Source organism: Lasioglossum baleicum, chromosome 13 (genome assembly GCF_051020765.1).
Source record: "Lasioglossum baleicum chromosome 13, iyLasBale1, whole genome shotgun sequence".
Lineage (NCBI taxonomy): Eukaryota > Metazoa > Arthropoda > Insecta > Hymenoptera > Halictidae > Lasioglossum > Lasioglossum baleicum.
Window position 1 is genome coordinate 8334813 of NC_134941.1, and position 19237 is coordinate 8354049.

General features: G+C 37.5%; 1 protein-coding gene across 1 annotated transcript in view; it reads left to right on the top strand.

Annotated features, from left to right (window-relative positions):
• LOC143214746 (uncharacterized) overlaps nucleotides 1-19237 on the top strand; it is a 446535-nt gene that overhangs the window by 386244 nt on the left and 41054 nt on the right. Inside the window, exon 7 of the mRNA XM_076436114.1 lies at nucleotides 7589-7606. Within this exon, the coding sequence (XP_076292229.1) occupies nucleotides 7589-7606 (18 nt within the window). The remainder of the gene's footprint in view (nucleotides 1-7588; nucleotides 7607-19237) is intronic.

Below are 19237 nucleotides of genomic sequence, written 5' to 3' on the forward strand. Positions count from 1 at the left end.
TATAAAATTGTGAAACAAAAATTTGGAAACACGATGAACAGGAAATAATTTGAATTAGTGTCCCTTGGGTTCGTGGTTCACAAATTGGTGAGAAGACTGCCATTAATAGGAAGTCGAGTGTCAGCGCGAGTTTCCCTAATTAGCGGAGGCATCGGTCGAATATTATGCAAATCTAACGATATTCGCGACAGCGTATTAGGCCACTTAGAATTCAGACACCCTATCGGCCGTCTCCGGCGGTCGGTTTTGAATTTCCCGGTCCTCCGAAGACGTTCTCCGCATTTTACATTAATGCGGGTGAAAGCAGAGAATTACGTGGTGCTCGGGCCAAACAAAACGATCCTCTCTGCGCGGGGGAAAAGCGCGGCGCAATCAATGTAATTGGCAATTTTCCCTGAAGTTCGATCCCTTCGTCGGCATTTCACGGTCAGCGTTCTCGTCGTTTTCTCTCTTTCAGTAGCAGAAATCGTGTGTTTAAACGGCAACTAATGGACCGTTTATTGACCGAAACACTTTTCGTACGGTCGATCGTTGCACAAACTCGATTAGCGTCCTCCTCCACTTGATTATCAGCAATTTCCTTCGCCGTTGGTCCGACTTCTTCGATAAATATTGGCCGATGCGCGGGGAAGCGTTTACTGATACCGATTTCGACATGCCGCTCGACAAGTTGGCCAATAAAACGTCGTGAAAAATATTTTTATTGCCTGTGCCCGCGCACACGGCCATTCCGCTTCATTCACCTGGCCACGTTTTTCTACGAGGCACACCGTTATTCAATTTTTCTGAAGGCCAGCGCCGACACGCTAATTTATTTACCTGTCGCACTTGTGTGCTCGAGTTCTGCGCAAAATTATAAATAAACTGAGCTCTTCGCAAAATGCATCCATGTGAGCTATTTAGTGCTTTCTTTATTAATATTAATTTTGACCTCAAATTCAACTATTCTTTTATTTATGAATGCGAATAGCTCAATTTAGTTATACATATCGACTAGAATATGCCACTAAGTATTGTTGTCACATTCTTCCACGAAATCAATTTTTTCAATGAGATTGTCACAGAAAGTGGAGTTCATCGACTTGTTAATTAAAATCATAAACAAGCCGTGGGTATTTGTGCAAGATGAAAATCTTCCGCTCTTCAGTTGTAAGCAATCTATTTCTTCCTCTTTTAATGTTATAAAGTCAGTAATTCTTTAATGTAAATATTAGCATCTAGTTGTAAATATATCAACTAGAACATGTCAATAATGTTGCAAAAGAAATATTTTCATTAAAACGCACGCTTGTAAAAGTGTGTCCGCTTCTTTTTCCAGTCACATTTTTCTATAAAGTGCACTTATACAATTTTTTTTTCAATGAGACAGTACTAAAGTTAATGAGTAAATAAACTGTGGAACTCTATGCAAAACTTGGAATATTTAAAGTCTCCTCGAGACGGGATGGGTAACTAAGAGAGCGTACAGATTCTTCTAATAATGTCACTTGTAATTATTGCTGCGGAGTTGTAGCGCATTTGGACTACTCAGAGCCGAGTTCCGAGGAAAGTTTGAAATTTTATCACATTAAAGTTTCGCAATAAATTCCCCGTCAAATAACGTTCGTAAGCAGAAGTCTGAGATTATGATTCTTCGGGAAAGAAGAAACTAAAAGATTCATTTTCTGCTATCGCGATGCTGTAAAATTAATCAATATTAATGTTTAACCTGCGAATATATGGGGGAAAATTGAACTGTGATATTTTGTATATGAAATTGTGTGTGCAAACACTTGTGACAATTTAATTAAATAAATCGTGTTGTAGAAACAGTAGCAATTTTTTAATTTATTAATTGATTGTCAATCTCTAGCTTGCGGAAAATATTTCCTTTCGCTGAGGATCGCAATTATACGTTTCACGGTTGCCGACCGTGGCTTTCATTAGATTGATACTTTTCGTCTAATTTCTGAACTTCCCGGACTCGTCGAGAAGTTCTTTATTTATTTCGCTTGTCTTTCAAAGCAGCCAAGAAACGCCTCACTGTCTAGAACGTATCGAACCCGAGTAGTAGCGAGCAAAGTAATTGCCAATTTCGTCGTAAATCGCTGGAGCTGTCTCAAAGAACATTCTTACGGGTAAGTGAATAATGGACCACTTCACGATAAACTTGTCAAATATTTAGATACTTTAAAACGGTATGAAGACGTCCTTACAGGAACTGTTTAACTAGTTTATAGCGCGACTTTTCGCGGACGAACCTCTCTTTTCCTCTGCGCTTTAATAAATGGGAGCCGGCAACAAGTATCCGTTTAAACACATCTTACAATCGACTAGTAATTTCCAGAGCGAATTTATTTTTTTTTAATTGTTTGCGATTTTGTTTCTTCAGTATTCAATTTAAATCGTTTTAATTCGTATCGATCATTGTTCAAAAGTTGCTGTAAATATATATCAATTTTTACAATTGTTGAATTTCGATCAATGTTTGCAATTGTTGAATTTCAATCAATTTTTACAATTGTTGATTTTCAATCCATTTTTACAATTGTTGAATTTCAATCAATTTTTGCAATTGTTTAATTTCAATCAATTTTTACAATTGTTGAATTTTAATCAATTTGTACAACTGTTCAATTTCAATCAATTTTTATAATTGTTGATTTTCAATCCATTTTTACAATTGTTGATTTTCAATCAATTTTTACAATTGTTGATTTTCAATCAATTTTTACAATTGTCGATTTTCAATCAATTTTTACAATTGTTGAATTTCAATCAATTTTTACAATTGTTGAATTTCAATCAATTTTTACAATTGTTGAATTTCAATCAATTTTTACAACTGTTCAATTTCAATCAATTTTTATAATTGTTGAATTTCAATTCATTTTTACAATCGTTCAATTTCAATCAATTTTTCAATTGTTGAATTTCAATCAATTTTTACAATAATTTAAACATACGACATACATTAAACAGACGACGTTGTATTTATTGTAGATGTGTATGTATTTAAAGATTTAATGTGAAAGAAATTTGGGTGTTCCTATGAATAGATTAATGTTTCGAAACACCAACTTGTAATTCGCTCGTCTTTCCTTCCATTTCCTTTCTTTGCGATCCATTTCTTTCGCGTCGTTGTGCCTTTATCACCTGTGTATACATGTAGAACTGTGTAATTCACTGTAATCCCAGCCTAATGTCCGATAACCTTAAGTATCGCAAAAGCTTTTTGGAGAACGAATGAAACGCGCGAGCTTACCGCATTCTCCGCCGATGTAAATAGCCGAGGAAAGAACAATTATCCGACGCTCCTTGCAAATACGACGAACAAATGAAACTTTGCACGTCCGTAAAATACGGAAGTCCTCGAAACATTACAGAGTCCAACAGAATTGTTCCTGATTTTTTCTCGCGGAAACTGTTTCCATGTGAAATTTTTGAATATACAAAAAAGACAAATAAATAAAAAAATTTGTATAATGAATAATTAGTATGAATACTTCGAATAAACTTCGGAATCACGGTCAATGAAATAGAACGATTGTTGTTCAAATAAAAATTATACAAAATCTGAATAAATTCATTTATAACACATTTAATTAAAATATAAACAGTAAATTCAAAAACACTAGAATATTCCTCACTAAATTTAATCATTATACAAATTAACCATATCGTATTAAAATTCATCGATTATACAGACGCCTAAATAAAATTTTAATTATATAGCTACCCCTCTAATAACAAAATTTTCTATGAAAATATCTTAATTCACAATTAAGGCAAAAAACATTGATTTCGAATGTTAGATTTGTCTGCAAATTTATAGAAACAATCTATCAGGTTTTCATTCGGCGAACGACATGAAAAGTTCAATTTACAAATCAACAATTTTAGCGAAGTAAATATTTGTTTCTCGGGGGGGAAACGAAGACACTCTCGGAAGCGCATTGAAATTGCAACAACCATTCGCGGTAAACATTTAAGCAATCGATATAATGGCGGTGCAGTTCCGCGAAAACCTTCCCGTGCAGCCGATATCGCAGACGAGGCAGAAATTGACTCGTATCACTGTGCCGGCCATTGAAACAGACGACTCAACGCCGGACAGTAAATCAAATAAAAGCTCCATTAGACTCTGTTAAATCGTAGACACCGTAACTGTATAAAATCTGCAGTCTACTCCCAACACACGTTTACACAGCAGACTCTAGTTTCAGTACGCAATATTCTCAATGTTCAAAAATTGGGAATATTTCATTTACCGTGGCATTCGCATACGGGGTATACATAAAACATGATTTTCATGTAAAAGATGCATTTACTGGGCATTTTTCATGAATATCATGCATTTCGTGGCCCATGCACTCTCACCTTGAAAGACGTAGAACATAGAATAGTACTGAACGGAAAATCTCATTGTTAAAAATCGATATTTATTGTCTCTATTTGTTAAAATATAAAAATTAATAGCCCCAAAAACTGATCACTGGACTATGGATCTTTATTTAACACTAAAACTACCACACTAGTCATTTTGACTGGTTTTATAATTTCATTTTAAAATTCTTACTTAATGTTACATTTTTTTTCCGCAATGACTCGATGACTTTTTCAACGATAGCTAAAGGTGTAATATAATGAATTTTATTTTTTTTCAATTTATTCAGAATCAAAATAATTTTGTATCATGGCTACAATACCAGTCATTTTGACTGGTACTTCTCTAAGTGGAAAAATATCCAATAATCTGATTACCGAACCCGAAATCGTTTATTAGATACGTAACGTAACATAGTTATCGATGTTGTTTCACGCGGTTATTTTGTATACCATAGACGTTGGAATAGGACCTAATTCTTTTTGTTATAACGATATTTTAAAGCCCTAAAAATGGCAAAACGATTGAAAATCTCTCAATTGTTGCAAAAAGTGAACAATATACCAATGGAATGCTCTGATATTGAAGATGGGGAATTGTATGAGCAAGAAAAAAGTAGATCAGAAGAAAATAAAATTGAACTTTATAGTGATAATAGTAATAATGAGATTATAGAGACAAAGAAATTTGTTCAGGAGTCCACGGAAAGTGAATTAAAAAATATTTTGAATCTACGTAAAAGAAGACGTGCTTGCGTGGCTTCTAGTTCTGAAGATGAAAATAAAAGTAACAAGATCATCAAAATGAAAGTAACAAAAAATAAAAGGAGGGTCTAAGACTGGAAGATAGATAACCACTGCATAATACTTTCAAAGACATATTCGGCCCCATATTCCTTTCGTAAGATAGTAATAAATCACTAAATATAAAAATATGTTATTAATACATATTTTTTAAGGAGTTAGTAGTTCTAGTGTTAAGACAAACAATTAAAAAAAGAAAGTTTTAAACGATTTAATAATACCAACAAATTATTTCTGGTGTCTTGAAGTTATTCAAAAAAGAATGATATTTCTGCCTGGTCCATGTTTCTTGAAATTGCTGAAGAAAATTTTTATTTCGCGAGACCAAAAGACAATAGTATCGTGAAGTTTATTTGTTTGTTACGTTCAAAAGATTGACGTAGCTGTATTCTGCACAATGATCGCCACGACGCCATACAAATTGTATGAGCAGGAATTTGAGCGAAAGACCTCGGAAAAAAGCAAACTGAATGCATTTAAAGTATCGGATTCGGAAGATAGGGAGAAAATGAATGTCAGACCGTTGAATTTGACTTGCAGCAGCGGTCTAGTCACGATTCCATCGCCGTTCAAATGTTATTCTGTGCACTGAGACGTGACTGGAACGTGTGAACACTATGGGCGCTTCAGCTGATTCAGGGAACACTAAACTGTGATTGAACGGTGACTGTACCGGGATTGGATCGGTGCTGCAAATGAAGGGCTTACGGTGATGGGAGGACATTTTAAATGAGACAATTGGCAACATGCCGGATTTCGAAAAATTAAGTAGAAGTAATCCGCATTGGTCAGACGTAAAAGTCGGATCAATTCCTATCTTTGGGAATTTATTTTTAATGAAATCAATTGGGTGTCTTTAAGAAACTTTGCACATTTGTTCGTACATATTTGAACTGCTTTTGTGAATTTTCCTACATTTTTATCATCGAAACTAAGTACGCAATCGTTGCTGCGAATGTGTGATGGGATAATAGAAAAATTAAGTAGAAGTGGTCGATATTGATCAGACGTGAAATTCGAATCGGTAGAGCCCTGCCTTTGGAAATTTTTTCCTCATAAACGCTATGATATATCTTTATGAAATTTTGCACATGTGTTCATGCATATTTGAACCACAATTCTGCATTTTATCAATTGTTTTTGATAAAAAATTTTTAATAAATAAATAGGTTCCCGTCTTTGGAAATTGTTTTAGAAAATCTGTTTATACATGTTCGAACTGCATTTCTGAATTTTCGTGCATTGTTATCATTTCAACTGTGGAATCGTTGCTGAAAATAAAGAGTGAGGTGGTGGGATAACAGAAGAATAAATAGAAGTTTTTTTTAGACGTAAAAAATTCTAAAACGGGCGCACTACCCAGAGCCGAAAATGTGAATACGCAAAACTGTGTGGTTCAATTTTCAAAGAAAAAACGCATGAACGGTGCAACAGAGCTTTTGGCTCATCCTGCACGATTCGGGATGCGCTGAAAGGGATCCGGTATTGTCTGAAACGTTGGTTAAGTTGGAACGCACGAGGAACAGAACCGAAAACCGAAGTTCCATTTATTTTCATACGCCACTTACGTGCCTTTGTACGAGATTGATCGAAACCGTTTGACGTCCCCGTCCATTGTTCCTGGTAATTTTTGATCGCGCAGCTCGAAACGTTCATCATTCCGCTGATTCCTCGCTTTGATATCGCGAAACATGACCGCGCCCTCTTTTCTTTTGTCCCTGGGGCGGCGCTATTGTTCCCGTTTTTCGAAAACGTAAAAATATTACGTTTTCGCCCGTTCTGAGGTTTATTTTGTCCCAGTTGTGCGTCAAACGTGCGTTAAAATCGATTTCATTGAGTTTTGTACACTACATCGTTCGAACGGGGGATGGCGGACGATATTCGGCCGTCGAGCCCCACCAGAAAACTTTTGCCCAATTACAACGAAAAATAATAGAAAGCGCGCGATGACTGTTATTGAAATGCTGCGCGGAACGTTGAAACGAATCGTCTAGAAGAAGCTTTGATGAAGAAAATTGATCATTTGTCAAAATTTTCTATAATTTCTATCACTTTTAGTTTCTTCGTTTAATAACTTGATTTTAACTCTTAGGTAGACCTTCGACATGTACTTTAGAAATATAATGATTGCTTTATATTTATAAATGAGGGGTATTTTTTCGTATGAATGATAAGTATACTGCGAATTTTGTGCAAAATAAGAATGTTCTACATCAACTGCAACAAACTGAAAATAATTTAACAGCATTTTTTAATTCTTTCAATAATTTTACTGTTTGTGTGCTTCTTCTACCTGTATTTTTATTTAAAATGCATAAACTCGCAGTCTAATTATCAACCGATATTTATTCTGTAAAACATTAATATTTTGTAATACAAAAAATCCGTAACTAATCTTCGATCTCATTTTTGATTGCAGGGACTACTACTATGACAGGTGAGTGACGACAGTCCTGATGATCCAGCGTTCCCCGGTAAACCAGGTACTAGAACGAATTGATTAATTAAGTCTTTTAGAATTAAAATCGTCGTCTCGACTGCGCTTCAAGTAAGTTTTGGAAACAAATTGCTTCGGTTCCGGATCTTGCGAGCAAAATTGGCATATCGGGGGCGTGCAGTTCCGAAAATCAAACGCATAATTTGTAGCGGATGCCGGGGATGGGACTACCGGACCATAAATCGCAATTATTATCCCAGGACACGGTGTTTCTGCATCACGCGCGCGACACGCAAGATGAACAACGTCGACAATATCGAAGTTCATTAATTTATTTTTCCATTGGGTTTCGGTCCGACACGCGAACGCGTTTATTACCTTCTGACGTCGATTCAATTCTGCCAATTGAAAATCCGCCGATGAGATTCTCGTTAAAAGAGTCAATCATTTGAACACTTTTTTTAGAAAGCTGAAAAATTAATTTTTACTACAATATCCATTAAAAGTTGCAAACGTTATTGTTATGCAGACTGCAGGTCTTCGTGCAAAAAATTTTCATTAATTTCAAGGAAGAAATTTCATTCTTGCTTTATTGATTTTAATAAGCTGAAAAACTACAAATTGATATTTTCAACTTATTCTAATCTGTGCTTTAAATTGCACCGACTCATTTTTGTCGTAAATCTGCAGCCTGTTTATAACAGATCGAATTTAAAATTTGTGCCTCACGCATTTCATTTCGTCAATCTTCGATCTTCCGCGAAACACGCAATAAATTATATCATTCCCGTAATTCATACGTCACGCATTTTAACGAGATCGTTAATTCGATTCATTGAAATCGAAAAACGCTCGAGAAGGCAGAGCACGCGTGAACGTTTCTTTTATTCGATTCGAATCGTTCGAAATACATTTCTTTATTTTATCTCGTGGAATTTTTAGTTTGCAATTTCAATTATTAGTATAAATTTATTCTACGCCGTAGAAACACTTTAACATTTTCCCTTCAATATTTGACATTTGACAGATCGATGTTTGCTATCGACTTCCAATATTGCTATGTTCTATAACATTATTGGCGTTTCTGCCACACGAATAATCACGTGGAAAATCAAAGATTAATTCAATGACGGACTTAAGAAGGATCCATATAGACGTTCCAACGATGACTTTTTATCGACAGGGTGTATCGCACACAATACAATCGACTCTCGCGAATCAATAATGCCCAGTATGAAATTCCATGAACACTATGTCTATTTAATTTTGCGTACGAGGGGAATCAATGATTAAAAGAAGAAAAAGGAAAAAAGAAGAAGAAGAAGAGGACGAAGGGGAAGGGAGCTCAAAAGGATTTGAGCTCCACCAAAGATCTTGTATCATCGTCAAAGGAGCCTTTCGGACGGTTCATTTAAAAGCTTCGCTTGAAATTCTTACGAGCACTAAAAGCTGGTGTTTTTTCGTAAGAAAATACTGCGACTTTATCTAGCGACGTATGCGTGGCTAAAAGATGTATTAGGTTCCGGAGAAACGCATTACGTTCTTAGCGCAATAAATACCACTTTTTCGCCGTGCCTCAAAGTCATCTCTCCAAGACTCGCATACGTTCGAACACGTTAGGTATGTCCGGGATTAGTATCTGTTGGATCAAAGGCTTTTGGCCTCTTCTTGTGATTAATCCACTTTATTTCCAAATTACAGTTCCCGTCAAAATAATTCCTGCGAAGAGAAAGTGGAAAATCGTAATTGTATCACAATTTTTATTGAAATCTCAACATAGATATTAGATAATTTTTACAGACGCAAAACGGAAATTTTTCTATTCTTGAAAATGGTCTAAATTGAGACCGAAACGTCGAATTAAATTTCATGTAATATTTTGCAAACTTGCTTATATTTTTCCAACTGATCGAACGAGAGCGTCAATAACATTAATTGTAGTATGGATATTAGAGCTGCTATTGCTTGTAAAATAGTTTCTGCGAAGAGAAAGTGCAAAATCGTAATTGTATTATCATTTTTAAATCTAACCATGGATATCAGAGGGGTGCGATTTCTTGAGAAATAATTTCTGCGAAGAGAAAATGCAAAATCGTAATTATATTATTCGACTGCGGATCTTTATGCAAAATAAAAATGTTTTCCATTGATTGCGGGAAGCGGGAATAACATAAAAATTGATTTCATCCCTTACCGACGTTGTTATATTAAAAGCAACAATATAAAATTCTTGCATTTTTTAAATCTTTTACTGTTTTATGTTTCACCCAACCAGTTTCTTTATAAAGATCCGCAGTCTATATGTATATTATAATGTTCAGTGTATTGAAAACATAGATATTAGAGTTGTAAGTGCTTGAAAAATAATTTCCGAGTTGAGAGTTGCAATTGAATTTTTGGAGTCGCAATTCCGTGCAAAATAATTCCTGCAACTTTTGCGACAACCTGGTAGATTCAAGCGAACACAATTAAACAAAACGGACTGCACTAGACTTGTTCGACGTCGAGCAACTTTCTGCTGATTTCTTGCGCCGGCGAAATGGCGCAATCAGAGGCGCGCGCGTTTCTCCCCGTGACGCAATACCCGTAAAATTTTTTCACACTTCAGCCGCAGTCCCCGATCTTTGAGATATCAACGGCCCGACCCCTTCGCACGAGCAACAAGTCACCGGGTACATTTTCGTGAATGGTAGCAAACGAAGCGTAAAAGGTTAATTAGTCGAGGCGAACGCTCACGACAGGATATATTAACACTTAATTACTCCGGTGGGAGCACGCAATCATTTTTTTTCCATCGCCCCCCTCTCTCTCTCCGAACCCTCGAGATACTTCTCCAATTAATCGCCTCCAGGGTGGCTCAAGAAGCGAACAAAGATCCCCCTGATTGAATGGAAGAAGAAGGAGAAAAGAAAAAACCGAATGCGGACGCGGCATAAAGAGGCAGTGCACGTGCAATTATCAAAAGCACGCCAACGTTATTATGTTCACGTGACCGTAGATAATAATTATTAAAGGCCCCCGCGTGCCGTGCCGTGCCAGCTACGTATATATTTCAGCTACAGGGGGAACACGCAGGAAGCCAGTTGAAACGCCATTTTTATCCTATTTGTTCGCACGTTCGCGAACAGAATTCCCCCGTATAATTTAGGATCCGCGAGCGAGCGAGCGAGCGAGTATCGTCTCTCGTGCTGGGAAACGAAGGGGGCGCAAAAAAGCACCGGGACGACTATTTATTGCATGCTTAATCCCGCCGTTCCGATGGCTGTATTGATTTTGCCTGTGTCCACTCCTCGAGGATTCTGTCAGCGCTCAAATTGTCTGAATTTGATCGACCTCTTACCTTCCGCGGCAGACATCCGTTTTCCCGGAATTATTTATTGCTGTCGCAGTGCGTCCATAACTTATTCGCACTGCCACATCTTTTTTCCGTGACTTTGGTTCGCGTAATTTTCGTGCTGCGATGCACAAGGGACGAATATAGTCAAATCAGTCATGTGTCTCAATAATTTCACAATTTCACAACTGCGAATTTTTCAATTTTCAATCATTTATAATTAGAAAGATGATCAGATGAACAGATGCAAAACAGCAGAGATATTTAGAATTCAAAAACAGTTCCTTCAAATTATTAAAACCAAAATTAATAAAATTATTAAATGGCTGCCATACCTTGCAATTTGTGCAGACAATTTTTACTTTACACAAAAATACACGGCCTGCTAATAAACATATTTCTGTCTGCAGAAGAGAACTGCTTGTCTATGCTGCACCTATACCTTTCAATTCATCCAGGCAATTTTCACTTTACACAAAAATCCGCAGTCTGCTAATAAACATATTTCTGTCTGCAGAAGGTAGAAACTTACGAATAGCGCAAAAACCGTGCAAATTGACCGGGCAGAGGATCGTCCATTGGGACGTTGGGTATTGCCGCGTGCATAGAAGAGAAAAGAGCATCCGTCAAAAAGCAATCAATTCCTTTCTGTCCGACAATGTGGCGAACAACGTTGCGGGCGTCGCGTCGCGTGCGTAGAGCAGCGGTGCGTGGCACGTTGCATATTTAAGGGCGAGGCGCAAGGACGGAATATAAAGTCTGCGGGGTAAAACAGGGCGGCTGGTCCCGAAAAAAGGGACGACAAAACTGGGAAAAAACAAGAGAAAAAGGCAGATTGTATGTGGAAGAACAGACCGGAGAAACACGAGGAGTGCGAGACGGAGGCTGGTCGCGTACCGTTGCGGCGGAAGAATTAATAAAGCAACGAAAAACAACGGCTTTCTCTCTCTCTCTCTCACTTTCTCTCTATCTCTCTCTCGTGGTTTGTCGTTGTGCTTGCGCCGAAAGAAAGGGGCAAACAACAGCGACGTAGCGTGCGTGTTCCTCACGGTTATAATTCCGTTCCGCGCCGCTGTGCCACCCCGGGAACGGCTACCATCCACGCACACACGCAGAACTGGACTCCCTCTCTCCGTCTCTTCCGCCTCGCTTTCTCGCTCGATCCCTGAGAGCTTATGACTTTTATTCGGCCTGTCGTTCCCGCTTTACGCGGCGCATCCGCGGCCAACACGCTTTCCGAGCCCGGTCACGAACGCTCGCTGAATCGCAACAATTAAAGCGAAAGGAGCCGACCAGATACACACCGTGTTTTCCGTGCCGGACTGCAGTTTTCTGCAACGTTCTTGCTCGTCCACCCCCGCACTTTTCAATCCCGCGAAAGCCTGAAAGGACGCAATCCACTGGAACTTGTTTGGAGCAGGGATCCTCTCTGGCAAATCAGTAATGTAGAACAGAGAGCGCGCATTGGAACCAGATTCTTCTCTAGAGATCGAACATTTTTTATTGGGGGCTAGAACGGAAATTCTGCTGGAACAGAGAGTATTAGAACTAGGGGTGGTCGGGTACCTGAAATTTTCGAGGGTTGTGATGACTCGGGTTGAGTCAGGACATTTGATTCTCCGAACAATATGAAGGGCCTAGCAGACTAAGATAGGTGCAGCGGCCCCACCCACAATTTTTATTGATATTGTGCGGAAAACAATGGTTTTAGGTTGAAAGATAACCACCTAAAATTTTAAATCGCTAACCCTTCGTATAAGGATGATATGAGGGTAAATACCCTTAACTGTATCATTTTTTTTCTCGGTTGTTAATTAAGATATTCGGATAAAAAAAATACGAAAATACTCGAACTTACCTCCTTCATATCATACATTTTTTTCACCATTGTGATCAAATTATTAAGGGTAGAAAAAAATCATGTAATTTTTTAGGGGTGGTAATTGCAAGTGTATATGTATAATATAACCGCATATAAAACTATATACTACTTATGCAATGTTATGCGTCGCGTTTAAAAAGAAATAATTGATTCTGATAAGAAACACTGCACTGTACATTATACCATTATAATGACGTAATTTTATTTGTTTTTCAATATTTAACTATGTTCCACCAATCCGACCATCTTGAAACTTTTTTATACGTTAGATAAGCAACAGAACATTGTTCTTGAATTTTTTGGAAGTGGTCACTCGGAGGGTTGCTTGCAATTCCCACCCCTAAAAAATTTAATGATTTTTTTCTGCCCTTAATAATTTGATCACGATGGTGAAAAAAATGTATGATATGAAGGAGGTTAGTTCGAGTATTTTCGTATTTTTTTTATCCGAATATCTTAATTAACAAGCGAGAAAAAAAAATGATACAGTTAAGGGTATTTACCCTCATATCATCCTTATACGAAGGGTTAGCGACTTAAAATTTTAGGGGGTTATCTTCCAATCTAAAACCATTGTTTTCAGCACAATATCAATAAAATTGTGGGTGGGGCCACTGCACCTATCTTAGTCTGCTAGGCCCTTTTCGGGTTTCCAATCCATTCCGACCACTACCCGTGGTCTGAAGATCGAACATTTTAATTGGGGGTCAACACGGAGACACATTCATCTGTTGCGTTCAGAAAAATTCTGCTGGATCGGCATCACTTGAGGAGCTATGGAATTTTGATGGAAAGAAATGTTACCGTGGGACGATTTTTTAAAGAGCAACAATTGCCATCGGCCGTTGGAATTAGCCGTGGAAATTTGTAGCATATTTAATTTTTATTTAGCATGAATCCTCAAGACTTGAACGAAGAGCAATTAAGATTGATCGTTAATGGATGAAGAAGAGTCGCCACAGTGACTCCATCTCCGAATCGCAGTCGCGAGAGGGCGACGTCGTTGCGTGAACGATTAAATTTGACATCTCCGGCAGGTGACACTTAATTTGACACAGGTAAGATAGACATCTGAAATCCGTGCACTTAATGTATGTCGATGGGGATCAAGCTTATAGGCCAGGGTGGCTGTTAGGGGTCAGGATGCATCGTGTCCAGTTAAGCCTCCTAGTCACAAAGCGATGTCTTGAGGGACGAATGTCCCTAATTAACCTGACACCCTTCGGCGTGTGTGTGGCCGTCACACAGAGCCCAGTTGTTACACCCTCAAACCTGTAGCCAATTCAATTTGTAATTAATCTCCCGGTCCCGAGATAGAGAAAATTCATAGGAGAGCCATTTACTTAATTGAACGTCGTTAACACGCGATAGAAATCTTGCCGCGCGCTAACAGCCACGACGTTTCATCTTTTGCAAATTGAACTATCCTACTCTGCACGGAGTCCATGAAAATTGCCTTTGATAAACGCTTTGCATTTGCGAATCGATTCATTCCCCTTCGAACACATGTTTCAGTGTGATTTCTACGTTTATTTGCTGTTTCGAAATTATTCTGCGACGAGTGTCCTGGGACACAAAATGTTAACTCTTCACTTGATCCATTTACATACCTCCACATTGCAAAGTTAAAATATTTTATTTTATGATGTAGATTTCTGATGTAAAAAATACTTTATTTGCCCTCTAGTTGAAATATTTTTCTGGGAATTTTTTGTCATATCGTAAGTACTTTTTTTACGTGTAAATGCATATAAAATCTGCAGTCCAATTATTAACTACACAAAAATTGTAGAAAAGGTAGAAACACAATTTTTAACAAAATAATTATATAAAATATATAAATGATTGATTTGCAAGATAAAAATTTCTTAATTTCCGACCGTCTGTATACGCATATTAAATGAAGAAATTTAACAGTGCGCATCATTTTTCATTTAACACGATCGAGCTCGAAAGAACACACGAGTAAGTAATTAAACAGATATTTAATATCCCGTACGCTTTTGCTCCTAACTATTGCCAATTAGTACACACCAGTATCTTCAACAATCATTAGCCTATCCAGCACAAAGAGTCGTCTGTATAACGAGAGAATTTGATTGCAAGGCATTGAACCGTCGAATGAATTTAATCAGCGAAACATTAAAAGATACTTGTTGAAGGTCTAACTAAGCTGAGACGTGGTTAATAAGGCTGGTTAAAATTCCGGTGGAATTTAAGTTTTTGCGTTCCCCGTGGAATTAGCGTACCACCCTAAATACTGTATAACGAAAATACAGGCGTGCAGGAGAAATTTAAATATCTAAAGAAATTCTAGAAAATTATATTTTCAATTATCCTCGGCGATAATTACCGATCTTTAATTAAATCCGCTTGCAAATCGAGACACGAATTTGTAATTTTCATTCCGTGTGAGATTGTACTGTTATTCTTATTTTTATTTTCGCGTAATGGATCGAAGAATTTTGATAATAAAGTGCTAATATTTTTCAGTTAAAATCTTGTTTCGATATTGGGAGTGAATATTATATTTTTAAAGTTGTGTAGGATAGTGTCGGTGAATTCTTTGATGCGGAGCACAGATCAATGGCTTTCGACCTGACAATACGTGGCAGCTGAAATAATTAAATTACCGGGCGAAGATCGAAATTGGGGACAGCGAGGCTCTTGATATAAATCTCGGTTACACGAGCACTAAATAGAGGTTAATCGTAGCTGTGAAACGATACCCTGAGGGATGGATATTCCTGATTAACTCGATACCCTTTCTTGCGCATACACCGGGGTATCATAGCTGCATTACGTTCAATTTGTAGCAAAATTTCAGCTCGAAGGTGAAGGGACGCTGACAAAATTTCAGGGGAAATGTGTTTGACACGTTTTAGAGCGATATTAATACACTTTGCCGATTTATTCGATTAGGTCCGCTACTGTATCGTTACTGGAGTACGTATTACACGACGTTTTTAGAAATTTATCTGAAAAAAACATATATTTCCTCTGCAAAATATTTTGTATTATGTGCACAAATTAATTCCGAAGTCTCATCCTCGTGGATTTGCTGTCGAAAATAATCTCCATCATATTTTGCGCACTTGCTGCATGAATAATTAATAGACTGCGGATTTTATGCACTTAAGGGGAAATTAAATCAAATGCAAAATAATGAATGTGTTAACAGTATTTAAAAATATTGTTACATCACTCTTTCGACTTATTAAAATGATTTAAAAAGCAATGGATGCTTGTGTGGCTCCTGCATTGTACAATTAATACACACAATTTTTATTTTTCATGAAAATCCGCAATCTATTAATAAATCTTCAATTTACATTTAAAATATAACAAACAATTTAATAATTTGTCATTATTCAATTTGCACACCTAATATTTTATTCAATTATAGTCTAATTTTGAAGTTTAAGTTCATTATTTTATATTTTAGATGTATATCGTGCGGGTGATCAAATTGTTATAAGTTGACTTGACAGAATTCCTTAGTAAGTGTTTCAGATGATTATTTATGAAGTATAAGATCGACTGCATAATGCATGCTGTCTAATTCAGGTATAATATTTATAGCTCCCCATTAGAAACCGCGGCATGTAGCGAAATTCGGGATTCCGGATTTCTATAAATGAGTTTCCAGAAATCAATCTCTGCCTAATCGTTCGTGATCTAATTTATTAAAACTGTGCTTTCTGATTTCGGCTGAGAGTGTCAATTACTTTAATCCGAAATGAACAAGTACGCACGATTGAGCTCGCGTCGATTAACAAATCGAATATTGGTACTTGTAATACAAATATGATATTTAAAAATTCTACAGAGCACGTGTAATTATTTAACCCCTTGCCCTACAATATCGTGTCAGACTCGTGATGAAGATTCTAAACAGAGTTGAAGTAGAGTAGAATTTTGCGCCGCCTCCGAAAAGATTGTATTGTATTTAAGTTTATGTGTATTCCCACACATAAATTAAATGGAAATTATTTCATACTATTTAGTGCATTTTTTAGTGCGTTTCTGTTAATGTATAGTTATTGGAGATATAAATAATAGATAGACAATAGATATAAATCTCCTCCTTTTTTAGGAAATTACGGACTACAAAAAAAGTTCTAATCACTGAAACCGTAAAATGAATCGTAGGGCAAGGGGATTAAATTGAAGTCAGCAGTAAAAAAATTTTCCAATATTTTCCACCTAAAAATGTGGAGCGGTTCTACCAATTGGCGAAACTCAAACTATGCAAATTTCCGCCGCAGTCAATTCAATTAAAAATCATCAGTCCCCCAAGAAAGTTCATAACGTAAACGTTTGCTATGCCATTGCAGCGTGTATTCTAACAATCAGGTGTAATTTCCCCGACTAATTTATCGTCAAAGGTTACACAATAACATGATCACGTTGTCCTAATTCCCTACAGTTCCGACGGGAACCCAGTCGCCCGTTGTTCGAGAGATAAAAATGCAACTGCATCTTCGAGGCAACGTTCCGATATACACAGGCATAACCGTCGTGCGAGACCATGTTGTTGCGGTTTTAATTATTTGTTGCTCGAAGTTGATCTAACTTCGAAGCTAATTGGAAGTAGTTAAGAGTTAGCGTAGCCGGGCGATTTAGCCGGAACACCGTTAACAATTCCGTATAATATACCTCGGGCGTCTGCTGCGTTATCGACTTGTTTTGCTATTTGCTTCAATCTATCCTACTTATTGTTAGCAGTTGCGGTGGACACTTAATACACCATACATAATTAGTATCGGAAGGAATTCCGATTCGAAAAAATCGGTTTCCTGCGATTTCGTTCCATTATTCACTATAATACCTCATCCTGAATGAATATAATTGGCGAACCAAAATTAACGCAACATAAAAATTGTCTGCATCAATCTAAAAAGAAGTTGGAGAACGCTCTTCGTAAGATCCTAATCTAGCACTGTAACTAGGTAACTGTTCTATCGTCCTTGCTCGCTTTTTCAACCGATCAGTTCGGATAATCGAAGTTCCAAAATATCGTGTATGAAACGCGTAAATAAAATCGGAACTGCGCCGCGTTTCGTATCGTTTTAATCAGAAAAACGTCCCACACACGCCAGTTAACAGTTTCGTGACATAATAATTAAAAGCAAAAAGGTTTTAACACTAAATTGCCACTCTCGCCGAAACACGTAACTGTAAAAAAAATCACCGGATATTGCTGGCGTCGTTAATTCACTGTACGAAAAATTCCTGGACGCCATTAAATCCACGCGGAGTCGCTCGTCGCAGCACGGACAGCTAATTAAACGAATTAAGTAGCTTCGAAATAATTAGTATTTCGAGTCGTTCGAGATTAAAGGGCTACGGAAGCCGGTCCGAAAAGTCGCGGACGTCGTTTCCGGGAGGTTTTTGCTTCCGGTTTGTTGCACCTACGGTGCGCTACGCCGCGCCGGTTGCTACAAATTAGACGATAGGCGTGCAACGTAACGCCAAGTAGTTTGAAACTGGCTGTTAAACCAATGCAAATTACTGCAAGACAATCTCCGTTGTTGCGGGCATGGTGGAATGGGGGTGGGGAGAGGTGTTCTGGCTTTTCCATGGGCAGAGGGGAGCGCGAGGACACCTGCAAAAGGGATGCGCGGGGAGAGGGTGGGTTAAGCGAGAACCCCGGGAGAGAGTTCGTCCTTTCTAATTACGTATCCGCGGCGAAAGAGGACGGAAAAGCTTAACCAAGTTTTCACGAATTAATGTTGTCCTCTGTGCCCCCGCGAATTTCACGTTTCACAAGAGCGTTATTTTCCGGGCGATTTCGTAATTGGATGGTAACCCGATTTCACACGAGTGCCCTCGCCGAACGACGCCAGCTGATTCACGGGCTCTAATCACGACCCTAAAGAATTCCACCGAACGGCAATCCGGGAGACGCGAGGTGGAGTCCAGGGTGTCTACTTCTGCCCCTGATTGTACTTCTGTTTCATTCGTGTTTCATCACTGTTTAGAATCTATAGATATTCCGTAAATATTCTGTAGATTTTTTCGACATATCTCTAATTATTTGTTATTACTTTTATTAGTTACTTTCATCCACCTGTGTGTACTTGTTTGACCGTCTAGTTTCATGTATTTATTTTACAATTTTTCATGTTTAATTTTTGTCTGTCAATTTTCATGTTTAATCTATCTGTCAATTTTTATGTTCATATTCTTACTTTATTTTGAAATCATAACACGAAAGTAAAAATTGTAAATGATGTAGAGGATGTAAACACATCAATGCCAGAACACCATTGTGTTCCTCAAGAGGGTACAAGAATTGTTTCTAACTTGGAATATTAATTGTAAATTTTTCATGTTTAATTTTTGTCTGTCAATTTTCATGTTTAATCTATCTGTCAATTTTTATGTTCTTGTTCTTACTTTATCTTGAAAT